Raw genomic sequence first — 20,916 nt, 5'->3', positions numbered from 1 at the left:
GGAGTCATGCATGGTAACCATGGTAACGAAAATGAAGTAACTCGGCTTGGTCGATAGTTTCGACTAAAATCGAATTTGAGTTTGCGCTTCATAGTTATTGTGTTTTCCTTGGTTTTCCTTGTTACAAAGGTTCTCCGGTTTTCATTCCTCCAGTGAAAAGCCAACGGTACGAGCCTAGACTATAGTGTAAGGAACGAGGGGGACGACCCCTTCCTCGCAATCACAACGTTAACAATGTGCAGTATCAAATTTCAATTTAGAAAGTTTTATTTGAAGCTAGCGATAAAATATTGCAGAATATTAAAACATCTGAACTGTAATTTGAAAGTAGAATTCGAAATTGCTGCTCTGTCAGACGAGCGCAGCTGTCTGAGCGTGATTTCGCTTAAATTAAAGGCGAAAGTTGATTGACATATCGCCGCATGACAATATCACGTGCGAGTTTAGAATTTCTGGGAAATCCAGAAGACTGCGATCGATGAGCAGGCGATGTTGGTGTGTTGAGACAAGAAGCAGAAAAGAAAGTCATGATGTGGTAGTCGACTAGCGATCTATCACTACCCGTTTGCGCTAGTTTAGAATCTTTTCTTTCTCAGTATTGAAGTCTTTTCTGATCGATTGGCAGCCTTTGATTGGTAAGTAAGCCGGTCAGTTATATTAAATTCAATCGTCATTCACTCCGGGCATTCACTTTTAGTTTGATATTATGGCCAGGCTAAAAAATAAGGCTGCCAGCTTCTTGATTCATTCACAGCTTTCAAAAGTCAAAGCATTGATATGAATTATTTAATTAATGTTATTCTATTGACAAACGATAATATCAAAAGGCTCTTATTTTATATTCTATTTACTTTTCTGTAGGAAATTTTAGCACTTCCCAAGGATTTGATTTTGAATATAAATGAAAGTATGGGTTGCATTGAAGAACCTTTGGTAGCGGAAGTAAAATGAGTAAGTATAAAATTAACAAAACTAATAAGACGCTCTTACCGTTACTTAATTTTAAGGCTTTGGAATTCAAAATATATTACATATTGTGAAACGTTATAAAACTTTTGATATATAAGACTTACCAAAATCTTTTTGGTCTAAAATTAACAAGGGTATAAGTAGAAAAAAATTTCTTCATATATACTCTGACCTCTTTGGCATGCCATGTCAAATGGATTTTACTTGCCTAACTGACAAGCAGGGTGATGGTATTTCACTTCTGTTTTAGCATGTTCTCATAGTTTCAACACGTTTTACATATACACGTTTATTATCTATAGTTCGGTGTTGGCACAAAAATGTTTGGTTGGGGGCTAATTAATATTACAAAAGGTTACCTTTGCGCCTCCCCCCAACCAACAGTCCATTATTAAATTTTTGTTTGCTTTCAAAAGGTGGGGAAAGTGACTTTGAGGATTTTAACTGTATTCAGCCATCACTTATCCAACAAATCAAGAGAATTCTTGATCAGTATCCTGATGATGGTCAAATACTTAAGGTATATTGTTGTGTAGTTCCAGAAATTATCCATTACCCACCCCACAGAGGAATTTGGAATTTCTGAAGAGTAAGGGGGGAGGTCAGAGAAGGAAAAAAAAATTAGTTTGAGTTTGTATGGAAGAAAATTGGAATTTCCAGGGGTATGGGGGAGGTCTTAAAAAAATTCCTCCGTGTGGGGGGTACGTCAGTCAGCCAAAAAACAAAAAAAAAAAACAAAACAAAACAAAAACTAATTATTCAGGTGTTAAGGGGCTAATCTGTAAGGCAGAGGATCTCACGATCTTATTACCATTTAGATATATTCTTATATGGATTCAGACATAAACAGCTCTAGTTGACCCTTAAAGTGTGATTACTAATTATTACCTAGACATCAAGAACCAATCAAATTATAGAATGAAAACAATTATATGCAACATCAGGGTCAAATTACCATTCTCGTTAATTATCACGCAGGGAGATGATAGTAGTGGTCGGGCTAATTAAAATATACTATGATCGATAAATTTATTAGTACAGGAGAAATTTAAAATAAGAAAGATTAACTAACTGTAAACACTCGTGTAAAAATGTTTGTAACAGTACTGATGTTTCATACTACCAATTTATCAGAATAAAATTTTTATTGGTGCATTAATTATTTTAATATTTTGGGTATGGCTTGTGGCTGCTATTAAGTGACTCTTTAACTTATAAATATAATAACAGGAGCTCATTCAAAATGCTGAAGATGCTAAAGCCAAAGAAGTAAAATTCTTATATGACCATCATTCATATGGCACAGAAAAACTGCATACGCAAGACCTGGCTAAGTTTCAGGTAGGTAGTACATCATTAAGTCTTATAGAATTTGGTTTGGCCAATATTATTGTACTCATTCAGTTGAGCACATTGAAGCAGGGGCGGATCCAGGGGTGGTAAAATAGGTGACTATATAGTCACCTCCCTTTTGCTCAAATTTCTCAGTATATAGTTAGTAACAGTCATGCCCCACCCCCCCCCCCCCCCCCCCCCAATTCCTCGCATTCCTAGTAAAACTGACTAAAATTCCTGGATTCCTGATTCCTTGATATAATCGAACTATTTGTGTCGGATCATATTGACTTGACTAGCTGGATCCTGATGATCCAGATTGAAAGATTTTAAACGCACTCTTAGGTCAATTGATCATTTTTGTGCAAAGTATTACTGCAGAATCTGAGTAATGACCAGCTTTTAAATACAGAGATCTTTAACTTGAGTGCAATGTTTTTGATTTCAGATCATGTGTCATTCCCAAGAGTATACTTTTTTTGTTTCATGGTTGGGCATGAGAAGAATGAATTTGGATACAACTCAAACAAAGAATATAATTTAATTCTCTAGTAGGGAATTGACACGTGGTCTGAAATGGGAAAATATTACGCCCAATTATAGTGCAACATGCGTAACCGTAGCCACCCAACTAATTGTTGTACTTATTGTTAGGTAATCAGACAGTGAAAATTTGTGCATTTGCACGTGAAATCACTTAACGTGACCGCAAACATTTAAAATTATTTCAACAAAAATTTATAGATATATGGCTAGGAATTTGCGTAGATGATACCTATTTTGGTCCTCTGCTGGCTAATTCTGGATACTTTCGGAAAAAGTCTTTTAATTGATGAAAACACTTGACAGGAAAGAATTCAGAAGTTGGGTGGCCACGGTTGGGCGTGTCACACTGCGAAATGATCTATTATTTTATTCTATTAATATTTATCTAGGGCCCAGCATTGTATGCTTACAACAATGCAATATTCTCTACTAATGACTGGAAGGGCGTCAGGATGCTCAGTGAGAGCATCAAGGAAAAGGACCCGACGAAAGTTGGACGATTTGGTCTTGGATTTAAATCTGTTTTTCACATGACAGGTATACAAACATTATTACTCCCAGAGTTTTTGAATTCATACATCCTGCGCTGTTTTTCTTTTCTTTTTTTCTTTTTCTTTTTTTTTTTGTTACATCCATTTTCATGGTTGTGCAACCAACACAACCAATGTCACCTCTGGTTTCTTGGTCTGTGTCAATGAAAAAGTACAAACTCAGACCATTCGAAATTGGATTGACAGAAGCCAAAGTCTTGAATGATAGCTAGTTGTATGACTGGGTCACATAGTTATGGAAATGAACAAAACGACCCATCCAGGGTTGGCCACTGAACTTTCCTGGAACACTTGAATATTCGTGAACAGAGCTCGCCAGACATTTTGTTATTTTAAGAATTTTTTTCCAGAGCGGGGTCAAAAGTTGTACTATAACAATACCCATTTGAAGATATACCCCCTTTCCTCGCCGGAAATGGGTAAGAGGAGAGGAGGATTGGGATTTCCTCAAGTTAAGGGTGGGGAATGAGGTCAAAGAACATTTTAAGAAATGGCGTTATTTCCAAGTTTTTCCCTGCGCTGTCTACTCAGCTTATGTCAACATTTCTTTTTCATTCCTGAAGACCTTCCAAGTGTTATCAGTGGTGATAGTGTAGCGATAATCGATCCCGAGGAGAAATACTTCAGTGATAACGATGGTAAAAGATCAGGTCGAAAATGGCATTTGAAAAATCATCGAAAAAATATGCAGACGATTCCAGATCATTTTCTTCCATACCAAGGTGTTTTTGGCTGCAATGATGAATCGTTCGAACGAGGTAGCTATGAAGGGACACTTTTTCGTTTGCCATTAAGACAAGAAAGTTCCAAGTTGTCCGACACCATTTATTCGCAAGAAAAGATGGAAGGATTGTTTGAGTGCTTTGAGAAAGATGCCCATTTGATTCTACTTTTTTTGATGAATCTTGAACGGATCGAAATTTATGAGAGAGAGGCAGACTCTTCACAGCCTAGAAAACTATTCCACGTTGGAATCTCAGACGACTGCTTGGCAGAAGTCAGGGAAGCGAGAAAACAATTCAGTACCAAAGTACAAGAAAATGTCTCAGCTCTTTCAGGTGGTTCCTTTCCTGAAGTGAAAAAGACCTACACTCTTACCATTGAAACAGTACACTACAACAATGGGGTAAGCAGTAAGGCAGAGCACTCCTTTGTCATCTCAAACCTCTTCAGCGGCAGCGATGTTTCGGTGACAATGAAAGAGCTGATACGAGATGCCTCTCTGAGTTATATGCCGTGGATTGGCGTTGCATTGCCAATTGCAACCCAGCCGTTGAGGATCGAAGAAGACGCTGATGATTTCGAAGAACCAAAGGGTCATCTTTTCTGCTTCTTACCTTTGCCGCTAGAAAGCAAAAGCCTGACAGGTCTGCCTGTTCATGTTAATGGTTTCTTTGCCTTGAGTCAGAACCGTCGTCATCTGAAATGGCCAAGTGCTGATCAAGATGAAACAATCCAACCCTTACAGACAAGTCATTGCTGTGGAACAAAGGGTTGTTGCAGGAAGTGCTGCCCAAGGCCTACGCTGAGCTTATTCTCCATGTCATTTCATGTTTGTCAGAAGAAGAACCACGACAAATGATGACCACAAGTGATACGTACAGTGCATGGCCAGACGTAAACAAAGTTGATGTAAAATGGAAGAGCATTCTGCAGCCATTATTTGAAATCCTGCTGCAATCTAAAGTACTGCACACGGATGCTAATGGCGGAGGCTGGTGCAAAGTGGAAGAAGCTCTCCTTGACAGTATAGAGAAAAGTGATCAGTCCATGAGGCGAATTGTGATCGACCTGCTTAACAGAACGGACCAAAAGGTTGTCACAGTTCCAGCACATGTAAAAACAGCCCTGCAGGAATTCCGCACTATAAATTATGTCGCCCCAAAGATATTGAGAGAGAGTTTAAAGGCATATCCATCTTGCTACTCTTGTTTGAGCCACCAGGACAAGATCCTACTTTTGAAGTTTGTTCTCAGTGATTCTAACTTCACAGAACTTGGAGGTCTCGAATTACTACCCTTATCTAACAAGACATTCACAGCATTCAGAGGAGGAAGAGATGATCCAATTTACGTTGATTCCGCTGAACACCCAAAGTCACTGTTGCCAGGGTTACAGAGAATGTTCTTGGATACAGATTTGGATGACATTGTAACAGACAAATTGAAAAAGGCAGTGGAGAAAGGTAACTAATCAGACTAAAAATGAGTGTCAATCATCAGTGATGATGATTGATGATAATGCTAGCTGATGTCCACGGCCAGATTAATGTTCGATAATGAAATGTTCAATTAGTGATGATTATATGTAATTACTGTAATTGAGCATGCATTAATTGTAAAATATGGAATTACAAAATTTCGAAACTTTGTTGAAATTAATTGATTATTAAAAGTATCCTTTTTTGCAGGCCATACGCAGTTATGTTACTTCAACAAAGAAGCTGTTATACGGCATCTCCACCAAACGCTGCCTTCTGATTGGTTAGGCTCAGAAGATCACGTGACCTGGCACCCTGGAAAATCCAACCACCCAGCAATTGAATGGTTGAAGACCTTGTGGGAGTATTTTGGTAGACATTTTGCACACTCGACGTCTGATTTAGATGCATTTATCGGGCTTCCTCTTGTTCCTGTGACCCCGTTGTCCAATCAGAGCGAGGTACATCTTGCAAGAATTCAGCGACCATCCAGTCTTGTTCTTGCTTCTTTCAACGGCGAAAGTATTGATGAGTCAGTACGTCACGTCTTGGAGGATCTTGGTATAACCATCTTGAAAGATCTTCCAGAGTGCATTCGGCATTACCCGCAATTAGTTCCTTCTTTCGTTAATCCGGCAAGTCCAAAGGGGGTACTTCAGGCCATAGGAGTCATTTTTAAAAGTCCCCAGAGAAAGGACGACCTATTACAGAAGATGAGAGGACTACCTGCTGACAAGATTCGTTCATTCAGAACATTTCTGTCAAGTTTATCGAGTCTAACACCGAATGAAACATTTTTACTACGACAACTACCCTTGTTTGAAACATATGTTGGTTGTGGAGAGAGACTGTCGCGTTTCGTGTCACTAGAGGAAGTGAATATTGGAGCTCCAGTCGATGATTTGCCAGCTGTGTCTGTATTCACCGACTTACTGGACCTGAGAGATCGCAGCAGCCGAGCTCTTGCTCAATTGCTCAACACTTTCCAAATGACACTCATTGATTTATTGAAGACATTGTTGGACGATGCTTTGCGTAACAACTATGCTCAAAGGGAGGTTGACGTGCTGGCCAAGTACACCCTTGAACGGTTTGGTAGTCTTCATGGGGAGGAATTAAGGTGCATCAAACAAAAGCTACAGTGTTTGTCATTTGTTGTGTCTAGTGGCAACTCGAGGAAGAAGCCCACCGAACTGTTTAATCCTGAAGATGATCTTCTTACAAAAATTTTCCTGGGTGAAGAGGTATTTCCGGAAAACGTCGTATTACTCACAACCTGAAGTTAATGCTCATTTGAAGAATTTGGGTATGAAAGGCCAAGAAAAGATCACTCCATGTGATGTTTTGAACAGTGCTAATATGATAAATAACATCCAAAATATTGACAAAGCAAGAATCAAATCCTTAGGCCTTCTACAACTGCTAGAAAAGAATCCTCTTCTTCTTCAGGCAGCTGGTAATGGCCTACGTTCCACGATTTGGGTTCCAGTCTTGAGGACGAAACCAAATACTTATTCCACTCATCTCCCTCTGAAAGGTGTAGAGAATGCCGGGATTTTTTCTTGCCCCAAAGATATGACATCACATGATTTCATAAACGTTATTGGTAGCGTCAAACTCCTGGTAAATATGCCTAGAGAGTCAAACGTCTCGACATACTTTGGATGGCACCAAAATCCATGCACGACAGATGTTCTCAAGCATCTTAAAAATGTAGTGTTTTCTTACCACGTTGAAGACAAAAGCAATTTTATTGGTGCTGTTAGAGAAATTTATGGATACCTTAGCAATATACGGGCCACAGATGTTATCGATGGGATGAGAGAACTACAGCTGGCAGAGTGGGTATGGAATGGCGAGGGGTTCTGCACTTTATCAGATGTTGTTTTAGAGAATTGTTGGATTAATTTGGCACCATACGTCCGTGTTCTACCATCAGAAACGAGAGAATTTAGCCTGATCTTTACAAGATGTGGGATGAAACAAAGTTGCGATGCAGATTTGCTGCTCAACGTGCTGCTCAAAATCAGAGAAAAGCATGAATCACCACGCACCACAGACCTGTCAGTGGATGTTAAGCGTGATTTGCAACTCGCCATTGACATCCTAAACGAGCTTAAACCTACAAATGGACAGCCCTTTGATACTGATGTCAGAGAAAGGCTTCTAGTTCCTGTTCATGTTGAGGATGACGTGAGACTGGAAATGAAACCAGTTGAAGAATGTACCTACTGCGATCGAGAATGGCTCAAACAAGGACATGAGGTCAGTGATATTGATGACCAAGATGATGTAAAGATCAGCTTTATCCATCAAAATATACCCGATACTACTGCTGAGCTTTTAGGAGTCCCCACTCTAATGAGTAGAATACTTGGGGCAGAAGAGCTTGAACTGGGAGAAAGTTTCGGTCAGTCGGAGTCGCTGTTAGACAGGCTTCGTGGGCTGTTGGATGGGTATACTGACGGGTTGTCTGTGCCCAAAGAACTGATACAGAACGCTGATGATGCAGGGGCCACTGAGGTACGATTCTTGTACGATGAGCGAACAAACGAGGATTGCATGACACGCTTGATAGACGAAGGAATGAAAGAATGTCAAGGTCCCGCCCTGTGGGCTTACAACGATGCCGTATTCTCGGATGAAGATTTCCAGAACATCGTCAAACTCAACGCAGCCACTAAGAAGGAAGATTCTAGAAAGATTGGACGTTTTGGTCTTGGGTTTAACTCTGTTTACAATTTAACAGATGTTCCAAGCTTTGTCAGTAGAAACTCTATCGTGATTCTCGACCCTCATACCACGTACCTTGGAAAGGGAATACGAGACAAGAGCAAGCCTGGAATCAAGCTAAGAATGGGAGAGAGGAAGCTTCGCAGGCTGGAAAATCAGTTCAAGCCGTACAATGGGATATTTGGCTGCGACCTTCGACCTGGAGCACAGCAGAAATCGTACAATGGTACTTTGTTTCGATTGCCACTTAGAACAGCAAGTCAGGCATTAAAAAGTGGAATCAAGAATCTTCACTACGATGGGAACCAGGTAAAAGAGTTGCTGGGAATTCTTTTCCATGGAGCAGAATCTTTGTTACTGTTCACTCAGAATGTACTTCAAGTTGCTGTGTACCACTTGAGAAATGAGAGCACAGAATCTCCACAGCCAGTCGAGTTATTTCGTATCTCAAAGTCATGCAGCAGGGTAGTGCACCAACTCCAAAATGAAGTTTCATTGTCAAACTCTGTGCAGCAGTTGCCAAGTGAAGAACAAGAGTTTGTGAAGCAAAGCAGTGTTTTGAAAGTATCCTCGTCTTTTATGGAAAACCAAATGAATCAAAACTTCAGTTCTCCGAGTAGAGTGTTAATGAAGTCTTCCATGATACTTAACTGTCAGTGTGCCTTATCAGATCAGGGTAAAGAGTATTTAGCTGCTTTTGCTGCCTCAGAAGGGACTCAAGTTTCATGGCTGGTTACGTCTTGTATGGTAAAAGGAGAAGCTTTGGAAATGGCATCAAGGAACAAAGGCTTACTTCCTACAGCAGGAGTAGCAGCGAAGCTTACAGAAGTGCACGCAGGAAACTATGTGCCTGTTCCAATAACTAAGCCTGTCGACCATGGGGGTAATTACGAGAATAATGGTAGTGTGTTTTGCTTCCTTCCATTACCCATCCACAGTGGTCTTCCAGTCCATATCAACGGTTGCTTTGCTGTCAGTGACAACAGACGTTATCTACGTGAAAGAACAGAAGAAGACAAGACAGACCAAGGTGCAGTATGGAACGATGTTCTTATGAGGGAAGTTGTTTGTCAGACATACATCAGCATGCTGGATGACATGAAAGACTTGTCATCGAGCAATGGATACATATTTCATTCGTTGTGGCCAAGATGCTCTGATGTACAAACAAACTGCCATGGGATCGCTTCCCGATTCTACAGTTCATTATTTTATGAACATCCAGAGCTGTTTTCAGATGGTCATGAATGGACCAGTATGCAGAATGTCGTGTTTTTGGAGCCTGCATTTAGAAGGGTGCAACCGATTGGGCAGGTCGCATTTGACCTATTCAAGACCAGTTTGGAAGGTACAAATACCATTGTAGTTGACCTGCCTGAAGATATATCGAGATCCTTTGAAAGATATGAACTACAAAATGGGATACAAAAGATGTGTTACAACAAAGAACGTTTTTTCAGTGAAGTGTTCTTTCCCTACATTGATTCAATAAACGCAGATTTAAGAAACGAACTCGTTCTCTACGCTCTTGACGACACTTCAGAGGTACTGAGGAAACTCGTTAGAAGCCATCGTTGTATTCCTTCTTCACCATTGGGCGTCAACTAAAGTACCCTAAAGAACTTCTCAATCCCGGTGGCAAAGCGGCGCAACTGTTCAGCCCTGAAGACGGGAGATTTCCTCATGGAGATAAGTTTACTTCGGAGGAACGTTTAGTGACGTTAAAGAGATTTGGTATGCGAGATGATGACCTTGAGTGGGACGAAGTGATAGAAAGAGCCGAGAGCGTCAAAAGTCTTGTTCCCTACCAAAAAGCTTTAGAAAGAACGAAGATGATTCTTACCTTCATTGATAGGAAACTGGATAACGATCATAAGGTTGACACAGATGTTCAGACGAGACTGCAACGAGTTCAGTTCCTTCCGATAATGAAAAAACCTGAAACCTTCCCTTTCAAATGGAAAGGAGATGATTACGCGACATGCACTTTTCTATCTGCATCAGAACTTTACCCGAAAGCGGTAAAGTATTTGGCCAGCGCAAGTGTACCAATCCTGGATGAGACAAAGGATGGGTGTGGCCAGGTTCCCACAAAAGTTAAAAGATTTTTAGTAATCACGAAGACTTTTCTCAATCAAGTTAAAACACAGATGGAAAATGTGATAGCAACAGCTGAAGCAATGGTTTTAAAAAGCAACAGTACACTCTTCGACGAGGTTAAGACAGCTTTTGAAACATTATATTCTTACTTTCAGACCAGTTTAGAAACAGAAAGAGAGGACGTCGTGAGCTTTTTAAAGCCACTGACTTTTATTCTTGGAGAGAAGCAATTATTTTCATTCAGCAAAGTAGCATTCCGTTCCCAAATTGAATATCCACCATACTTGATCCCAGTGCTCCATAACTATGACCTCAAGTTTGGAGAATTGTTTAAGAGTGTTGGTGTTCGAGAATCCTTTGAAATCGTAGATTACATCAAAGCACTTGAAGAGGTGAAAAATAACTATCAAGAGAATCCAGTTACAGAAGAACTTATAAAGGTGACAAACGTTTTGAATCTTCTGGCACACGCCATGGAAGGGGAGAAGGTCACAGCAGTTGAAGCGGTTAAGAAGTATGGAACTATTTTCCTCCCTGATTCGAAGAGGATTATGAAACCATCAACAGATGTCTGTGTAAAGGACTGCTTTTGGATGCCCAATGAGGAAGGAGTCGTATATGCAAATGAAGATATACCACCAAAGGATTGCATCACACTTGGGGCAAACACAAGACGACAGGAAACGCTTCGCAAGCACACATTTGGCATTGCATTTGGACAAAAAGAGAAGCTTACCAACAGGCTGAAGCGGATATTAACGGGATATCCTTGCGGCAAATCAATTATGAAGGAACTTCTCCAAAACGCAGACGATGCAAAAGCAACAAAAGTCTGTTTTATTAAGGATCCTCGTAAACATGCAGACGAGAGAGTCTTTGAAGAGTGCTGGAAGCCCCTCCAAGGGCCTGCTTTGTGCGTTTACAACAACGCACCATTCACAAAGAGTGACATCGAGGGAATACAGAATCTTGGCGAAGGAAGTAAAGGAGATGATCCAAACAAAACTGGTCAGTATGGTGTGGGATTTAATGCAGTTTATCATCTGACCGACGCGCCAACTTTTGTTTCTCAAGGAGACGAGATTGGAGAAGTAATGTGCGTGTTTGATCCGAATCTGAAATTCGCTCCTGGTGCAGATGAGTCAAGTCCTGGAGTTAGGTATGACAATATTTCGTACCTTAAAAAAATATTCACCGATGTGTTTCCTTTCTACCTTGGCGAACATTTTCCAATTAAAAACGGAACAATGTTTCGTTTTCCTCTTCGCAACGAGGAAATGGCAAAGGAGTCAAAAATCTGCGACACTCCGATAACGACAAAAGATCTCGATAACTTGCTTGATTCCTTCAAAAATGAAATGCTTGACGTTCTTCTTTTTGTTAACAACGTGAAAGAAATCTCAGTCTGTGAGATTGACAAGGAAACTGGAAACATGACCGAAAAATACAGCGTTAAGGCATCGCTATCAGAAGAAGACGAAGAAAAACGACGAGATTTTGCTGCTCGTGTCAGCGAAATTAGAAAACGTCTACAGGATGGAGCAATGTCGATTTCCGATGTCCCTCTACACCAAGTATCCTATGTTGTTAATCTGGAAGACCGTGAGGGTTTGACTCAGAGATGGTTTGTTGTTCAGAAGATTGGTTTTGAAAACCCAAAGAAAATTCCAGATGCTGTAATCAAGGCATTCCAAAAAGGTGATCTGGGCCTATTGCCGCGTGGAGGTGTGGCATCGTTGATCAGTCCCTCCATTGAAAATCCACCCGGAAAAGCCTTCTGTTTCTTACCCCTTCCTTTTGAAACAGGCCTACCAGTTCACATTAATGGGCATTTTGCTCTAAACCATGAAGATCGTAGAAGCCTCTGGCGAGATGACAGAGGTAATGATTACAGGAGTAACTGGAATGATGCATTACTACGACAAGTGATTGCGCCATGCTATGTAACCTTACTAGATGAGGTGAGGCAACTGATCTTATTGCCAGTGAATGCCAATAGAACAAAATTAAGTTGCAGTCGAGATGATGCGGAGCAAATGCTTAATTCATGCTATGCAGATTTATTCCCTTCTCTGTCGTCCCGTGAATTGTATTGGGAGACTCTGGCCAAGAAAGTATATCGTTATATGGATGCAAAACGCGTTCGTCTACTTCCAGTTCTACGTCAAGTTAGAAACACGAATGAGCAAGAGCAAGTGGTCATTGAGTGGCTGCCACCAACGGGAGAAGGTCCAGACCAGGCTTTTTTTGGTATTTTGATAGAGAACCTGCCAAAAGAGTACTCAACGTATGATTACAAAAAGAAGGAAAGAGCGAAGAAAAGATGTAGAAGTTTGAGAGACACTCTTCTTGCTGTGGGCTTCAACCTTCTTTGTATGCCAATGAGAGTGTACGAGTGTTTCAAGAAATCCAAAGTGGATGTAAGCCTTATCTCATCGGCCGATGTTATTCATTTCTTTGGAACATACGACGCCCCAAACCAGCTGTGTAACGTTGGATGCCTGCCTTTGGGTATTAAAGATACTCCATTTGAAAGTGTCGACAACTTGCTTATGGTTCTCAAATATTGCAGTCAAGACGAAAACTTTTGTCAACTTCTTGATGGTCTTCCATTGCTCCTTACCCAAGATGGCGTTCTTCGTGTCTTAAGTAGAAACTTTCCAGTGTTTCAGAGTGGTTACTCTGAGATACTTCCTCATTGCAGCTCAATGTTTGTACACCGTGAGATGTTTAACACGGTTTTCTGCCTCAAAGATGGTCATACGACGTCCCCAGTTTTCAAAGATTTTGACATCAATGCATTTGCTCATCTTCTTCCAAGAGAATTGAACAAGGGCGTCTACAAATCCACCAATGAATATGTTATCTGGGATCCAGAAGATAGAGAGAAGATTCCAAACAAACATTGGATTTGGCATGTGTGGAGATTCTTTTCAAAATATGTGAAGAAACTCATCGATGAACACCTTGAAGAGAAGAAAAAAAACATGGAGAATGAAGTACCGAAGGGTTCAACTTCAGAAGAAATGCGCCACAATGAGAAAATGGAGCGCAAACGTATCTTGCAAGAAGCCTTGTCACCTGTCAATGAATGGTGTCTTCTTCCAGCTACCGAAACAGAAAAAGGTTATTCTTCAAAGGATAGACATCTCCTATTCCCTCTAGCGTCGGCCAAGTCTGTGATTCACTTTGAATCCTATAGAAGGGAATTCACTAGTACGTATACTTCTCTTCTAAGAACGAGTCTTGAGAAAATGGGGCTTCCTAAATTGAACTGCAGAATACTGGATGGTGGATCTTATAGTCCCTTCTATAGCAAAACGGCAAGGCAAATTGTGGCTGGTTTAGATGATCCAACATCTATTTTAAGAGTTATTGTACAAAAGCTAAAGAGGGAACCCAATTCCCTTCATGGTCTAGAGAACCTTGCTTGCGAAAGTGTGCTGCATTTTTTCAGCGAACAGATAAAGCTATTCAACAGCGAAGACAGCGAAGATCTGAAGGCCCTTCCTTTCTACACAACTATACATGGTGAATCAATTAGCATCAAAGAAATGCAAGCAATAGTGCTTTTCGATTCGATTCCCAAGGACGACATGCATATCTGGCAAGAAAAGTCAAGGATTGCGTTTTTAAAAGAAGATTATAGATTGAAAGACCTTTATGCCTTCTTGGGATGTGATTCTAAGAACGCCATTGACTTGTACTGCGACATTATATTTGAGAAATTTCATGAAATGAGTGAAGAGGCAAGACTTGAGCATTTAAAGTTTCTTCAAAGTTTGTTAACGGGCTCAGACTCAGATATTTTTCTAAAGGATCCAAGAAATGATGAAAAGTCCGAGGATAGGGAGAAGCTGTTACAAGAGCTCCGTAAGTTGAAGTTTATTCCAGATAAGAGTGGGTCTTTTAAAACCGCGTCTAGTTTTTACGACCCTTTCAATGAAGTCTTCAAAGCGATGTTTCAAAACAAACAAGATGTATTTCTTCCTAAACTCTTTTGTGAAGTTGAATGGCTGCACTTTGTACGTCGGATAGGGCTCATCCATGAAGTCACTGACGAACAATTCTTACAGTTTGCCAAGGAAGTAGAAACTGAAGCCAAGACAAGACCGAGTGAAGCAACAAAGGATAAATCAGATACTCTTGTCAGACACCTTTTCCAACTAGAAAACGTCGCAACAAGTGCACTTTTGGAGTATGTGAAAGAAATCTGTTTCATCTTTCCTTGTGTGGATAGTGTGGATAGTGTGGATAGTGTGGATAGTGTGGATAGTGTGGATAGTCGGCTACAATGTCTGCATAAACAGTATGGCATGAAACCAAGTGGCTTGCCCTACATCTGTTTTAAAGATTCTGTAGCCTCTAATTATCATAATGATCATTACATTTGCTGGACAAGTGCAAACCTTTTGCCGTCCAGTGCCAACCCATTGCATTGTTATAGAGTAAATCCAAATTACGAAGGTAACCACAAATTGAATCATCATAGAAACTACAAAGAAAGGATCTTCCAACGATTAGGGATTCTTGAAAACCCAACTGTTGATATGGTGGTCACTCATTGTGAAACCATCTGCAAAGTGCTTACCCAAAAGAAGCCCACCGAAAACAAGGAGAGAAAAGATTGTCTTGAAAACTCTCGCCTAGTACTCGGAATAATGACAAGCATTTACGAGTATCTGCAAAGAATCTACTATGGAAATGAAGAAGTCATTGATGATTTGAAGAACATCCGCTGCATCGTAGTTGATGGTGGCAATCGATTTGTGTTTCCTATCCAAGTGGCCGTGGATATCACATCAGACCAAGAAATCCCGCCATATCTGTACATGATTCCCCTTGAAATAGGAGCTTACGCAGAGCTGTTCAAAAATCTTGGTACAACCAACATCACTGCAGCACAGTATTCGATGGTACTGAAGAATATACACGATGAATCTGGTGACGAGAAGCTTCACCCTAACGAGATACGCAATGCTTTTAAAGCCACAAAAGGTTTATTTGAGACGATAGCGAAGATGAAAGAAGTTCAAGCCCCAGAAATCTCTCCACTCTATTTGCCAGGAGAGAAACGAAATCCTGATGATGGGAACAAGCCGTTTGTGGTTTTAGAAAGATCAGCTCACTTAGTGTTTAACGATGCTCCAAACTTTAAGGAGCGAATCAAGTGCTTTGAAAGGTTGCTGCTAGTAAAACTAGAAACGTGTCATCTAGAAGTATCCAACGACGAAATGCTGGTTAAAAATCTTCCCGAGCCCGTACGTCCTCTTATGCTTACATCAGTAGTTCGTGAAACCTTGGTGGAAGAAAATCAGGCACTTTCTTGTTCCAGCACAGCACAAGAACTTCGGGAGATTTTGACATCAGGGCAGTTCTGCCATGGACTGATTCGTATGATTAGACATTCCAACTACGAAAATGAAGTGGATATAAGTAGTGATATCTTGACAAATGTACGACAAAAGTTGTCTTGTATCTTCGTTTATGGTGTTTCACACCTTCAAACAAGGCTTGTGTGCAATGGCAAAACCATCCGCGACAGCGAGGCCAACGTTTCTTGCTTTGGAGAGAAAGAAGAATGTGGGGAACTTGAGACTTGGAAGATATACGTTGAAGAAGGAGCAGACCTCAAGATATACTTCTCACGAGTGGCTATAATTGTAGACAGGATGACAGGGGATCTTTTAGGAAAAGAAATGTTGACCCATCTTCCAATTATGCTTTCTTTAATGCCACACAAAATTAAGTGTTTCCTTGATGAATTGGGAGTACGCGAGGACAACTCCTTTCTGGAAGCAAAGTCATCTTATTTCCCACCAGCTGGAAATTTCATTCATATTGACGATCATCATCTGCTGGTCGACGCTTTTGCAGTATTCAATCCTGGTGAGTACGTTGGTTACGAGCTTGATGATCCAAGTCTTCGAGGAGAAGAGGGAACTCCAACCTACATCTATGCAATTGTCATAGAGGAGGTAATCAAGGACGGACAACCCTTATCTACGGCAAGCTCTAGACGGTACAGAATTAATATTGGAAAAGACAAAGATCCCATCGTAGTGGACGCAGCAGACTTGTACAAGTTCAAACGTCCAGACAAGTCGAGTAATGAATGTTCGGAGCTTGAGGTATATTGTGGTCCTTCTTCTGACAAATCCAAACAAACGGAAAACCTTGGTGAAGTATTAAACCGAATCACAAGGATTCTAGAGGAAGCTTGGAGGCTACCAGAAGAAAAAAGGCGCAAAATCATCAAACGTTTGTTCCTTACTTGGCATCCAGATAAAAATCCAGGAAACGAGGAGTTTTGTATAAAGGTTTTTCAGTTCATTCAAGGAAAAATCGAAAAGTTCGAAAAGGGAGACTCCGTTAGACCGTGGAGGGGATCTGGGTATAGCTACAGCGGATTCTACAGTAGCTTTTTTAATTCCTGGTCAGGCCGTGCACGATATCACAGTGACCAAAGATCTTCCTTCTATAGTGGCGCTGGCTTTTATAATGGCGGTGGCTTTTCTACTTTTTCTTCGAACTCAAACAGAAGTAACCCTCAACCTGGTGAAGCAAGAAGGTGGTACAAACAAGCAAAAGCAGATCTGGAAGCAGCAAGTAACGATGTAGAATATCAAAGAACCTCGTATGAATGGGCGTGCTTCAAGTGCCATCAGGTATGAAGGGGTTTCTGTTTCATCGTTACAGTTACAGCTTGTCTCACGATTTGGTCAACTCAACTACTTAATTCTGTTTGATTGATATCGAAGTTTTTTAAACATTGATCTTGCATTTCATCAAGCCAGACCTGGCTATCTTGCCTTTGATGAGCTTTATAGGAGTTGCTACATTCTAATAATAAAACTGTTTCGTATTTTCAGTCTGCAGAGAAAGCCCTCAAAGCAGCACAGTATTCCAAAGACGCTGACAAGACTAGCACCCACAGCCTTACAGCGCTTGCTCGAGAACTGAACAACAGCACCCTACAAAGTCTAGCGTCACAACTCGAAAATGAGGTCGGAAATTCAATGCGCATGCGCTATCCAGATCAAGTGAGCTCCCCTAACATACCGCATGATGTGTATGACAAAGAAACCGCTTTACGAGCAATGGAGATCGTATCAGAGATTATCCAAGAGGTGGATTCAAAGTTTTTGTCAGTGAGATGAGATGGAAATGAGAAAAGGGAGTTCGAAGGTAATAAATTATGCTTTACCGTGATAAAAAGTACTATAGTAATTTAATCTAAATTTAATTTACATCTTTTATGACGCATTTCGCTACGCCTCAATGCGTTTACAATGTGTATCACAAATAAACTATAATTAAGACGTAATAATTATAATATATATATATATATAGATAACTAGACTAAAATGTTATAATAATGATAATCTAAAACAAATTAATTAATATATAGCTAATATAAAAGTGTGGTTAAAACAAATATAGGGTTAAAATTAATATAGCATAATAAGATAGCATAATCTGTATTTCGTAAGGACGCAATAGATCAGTCAAAAGCTTCTTTGAAAAGATATGTTTTAGCTAAAGATTTAAACTGTTTAACAGTCTCAGCATTTTTTATTATTTCTGGTAGGTTATTCCAGAGCTTAGGCGCAACGATAGAGAATGCTCTATCGCCATAAGTAGATGTAAATGATAGTAACACATTTTACTCCGACGAAAATCTAGCGTGCGAAACGTTAGTAAGTTTTATCATATTTTCATCTTTTCACGGTGTTAAATTTACCCTTTTATCATTTTTGAATTAATTAAACTTAAAAAATGAATGCGTATTGATAAAATTCGTACAGAATTTATAGCACTTTTTATTAGTACGCGAAGTCGCAACTGCTAGGTAGGGGGGGGGGGGGGGGGGGGGGGGGGAGAAGGGGGGTGGATGGGAGAGAAGAAACAGCTAAAATACATATGGAATTCATTTCCAAAATTCACTCAGATTCCGCATTTTTTTGACAGATTTCGTTTGCTCTTTGAAAGGCAAAGACAATGTCGTTTAGATTGATTTACTGTTTATTTATTTATTTATTTACAGGTTGCATGCAACATAACAACAAAGCTCAAATCACATGGCTCCTACACTTACGTTTTAACAAGGCCTTCCATGATTCACATGGAAAATGAAAGTTCTGCCGTATATCTTACCCGATTTAAATTTGTTGACATTGTATTTTATTGTATACTTTTAAATTTTTCTTTGCTTTACCTGCTGATAATTTATGTTTGGGCGTAATATTTTCCTGTCCAAACCACTTGAATATCGAGAATCCATAGACCATTCAGTTGCGACGAGAATTTCTCAATTGAGGCCACGCATTTCTTCCAGTATTGTTTTCTGTGTTTATCAATAATAAGCTTCTATTAGGTAATTTTTAAATAAGTAAATCGGAAAAAATAATTAACATAGCTGGAAAGAGCATGTTAAGATACGTAAGACTGTGATGTTTGAAGACTCTAAAGCCGTTCAAAACTCGCGAGACATGATCTTGAAAAGTGTGAATTTTCTAAGAAAACTTTTGAAGATAACTGATGTCTTGCCTTTTCATACAAGATATCGATTTTTGGAAAGTTCATATTCGTTCAGTTCATATCACAAGTTTTGAACAATAGTACTGTAGACCATATGAAAAAAGGCGTGTCCCTTGAGATCCCTTAGTCCATCAATTCTAGAAGACAACTATGCTTTCATTAGAAAGAGTATATCGTTAATAGTGGGTATTCTCAGCAGATTGAGACATTTTGTTCCAAAAAATACTCTAATCAAAATGTATAAATCCCTCTTACAGCCGCTCTTGATATATGGAATATGTACCTGGGGTCAAGCTTGCAAAAAGCTTACTGATAAATTGCTCATTCTGCAGAAGCGCGCTCTAAGGTCAATATTTTTCGTGAAATCAATTAAAAGTGCAATACCAATATTCATTGAACATGAAATTTTACCAATCAAATCTCTTTATTTTTATTCAGTAGCACAGCTAATGTACGATGTTAAATATGATTATATTCCCAGTAATATTAGCAAACTCTTTACTTACATAAAAGATATATTCACTCCTATGAAACAAGATCTTCTGCCAGTGATAATTTCTACACTAGATATTCACGTTTAAACACTCAAAAAGATTCCTTCTCGCGAGTGGGTGCACGTCTATGGAATCAAATACCACCTTTCATTAGGAGTTTATCCAAAAAAAACTTCCAAAAGGAAATCAAAACCGTTTTATTAAACGATCTTAATATTAATCGCTATGATACTGAGATCTTCAAACTTTTTAAGTAAGTCTATCTGTAATGAGCTATTTTTCATTTTCTACTCAGTGAACTACTTTTCATTTTCTATTCAGCTCTTTGTACTCTGATTATTTAGTATTATTAACATATAAAGACATCTTTGTAAATCTACGTGTATATTCTGTGAATTTAACCTGCCTAGACTAGCTTTAGCTATATGAAGGTTATATAGTTTTTCTTTTTTGTATTCTTTTATTCATCAATAAAGTTTATTGTTTATCGAAATTAGTGATCTTCCAAAATTTAAGCGTAGTAAAATTAAATGATAAAAAGCTACAGCTGTTTGAAATTAGAAAGTCTTGTATGGAAACAACAACCAAGGGTCTACCAGCATCGCTATCATGTTCTCGGTACTTTTCAAATGCTTATAACTCTTCAGGGATTTAATATTTGACAACAGAATTTTTCGAAATTACTAATTTAGACATGGTCTTTCTCGTAATGAAAAAATATATATTTGAAAACATTAATTGTTCGTGGTGTTCGTTCCCAGTCTTACACTCGTATTTCATATGGTCTATACTTCCTTCAAACTTCACAGCCTTTGTCATTCTCAACGAGATTAACATTCATCCAAAGTGATGACACGCGCGTGGCTGAAATGTCAACCATTCCACAGCAGCTGAAAGGTTTTATTGCAGAAGTAGCCAGTATATTATTACTCGCTTCGTATCGCTTCAAAAATACTTGGATTTTTCTGAATTTAGCACATGTTGTAGCTCAAACCATTAGGCTTTTAACCGTAAATTCGAAATATTATTTTTGAGTCGCGTTTACAGGCCGATTTTCTAACTATTTTTTTATTTTTTATATTTTTTTACGATATTGTCGTCCTGCTCGCTTAAAGATCGATAAATTTTCATGAAACTTAAAATTCTTAATAAACAGATGGTCATCATTCCGTCTGCCGAGTTTAAAAGAAAATCTATCGAGCGCAACTAGTTGTGCGGCAAAATAGGCCGAAAAAATAGCATTATGAAAATGGGTTCGATGGATTTTCTCTAAACTCATTCGAGTCACCTTAAAGTGTGCGCAAAAAATCGTTTAAATCAAAACATCGGGGGGAAAGCAAAACGCATAGAAGTAGATAGAAATTGAAGAAATAGTTCATAAAAAACGCAAAGGCTAATAAATTGTTGCTTTCAGCTTTGATTAACTGTGGACACACAAAGACAAAGG

The 20,916-nt window shown here is 39.4% G+C and overlaps 1 protein-coding gene and 1 long non-coding RNA gene across 4 annotated transcripts in view; one reads left to right on the top strand and one right to left on the bottom strand.

Annotated features, from left to right (window-relative positions):
- Nucleotides 1-20,916, bottom strand: part of LOC148910064 (uncharacterized) — a 50,893-nt gene that overhangs the window by 27,219 nt on the left and 2,758 nt on the right. For 2 of the 3 annotated variants that reach the window (XR_016120127.1, XR_016120128.1), the window contains exon 2: nt 18,653-18,781. This is a non-coding gene — a long non-coding RNA (uncharacterized LOC148910064). Of the gene's footprint in view, nt 1-18,652; nt 18,782-19,481; nt 19,940-20,916 lie in introns of those variants that run through there. The other variant, XR_016120130.1, reaches the window with a different exon arrangement.
- LOC148910065 (sacsin-like) lies at nt 418-19,693 on the top strand. The gene is given in 12 exon segments (XM_089032147.1): nt 418-635; nt 862-951; nt 1,386-1,489; nt 2,200-2,310; nt 3,240-3,387; nt 3,965-4,849; nt 4,852-5,586; nt 5,812-6,866; nt 6,868-9,925; nt 9,928-17,102; nt 17,307-17,622; nt 18,482-19,693. Coding segments are annotated over 10 exon segments (13,563 nt in total). The 5' UTR covers nt 418-635; nt 862-947; the 3' UTR covers nt 17,595-17,622; nt 18,482-19,693.

This window comes from Actinia tenebrosa, unplaced genomic scaffold (genome assembly GCF_029948245.1).
Source record: "Actinia tenebrosa isolate PJP-AT-01 unplaced genomic scaffold, QUT_ActTen_1.0 PGA_scaffold1__47_contigs__length_23844297, whole genome shotgun sequence".
Lineage (NCBI taxonomy): Eukaryota > Metazoa > Cnidaria > Anthozoa > Actiniaria > Actiniidae > Actinia > Actinia tenebrosa.
This window is presented reverse-complemented; position numbering and strand designations above follow the sequence as displayed.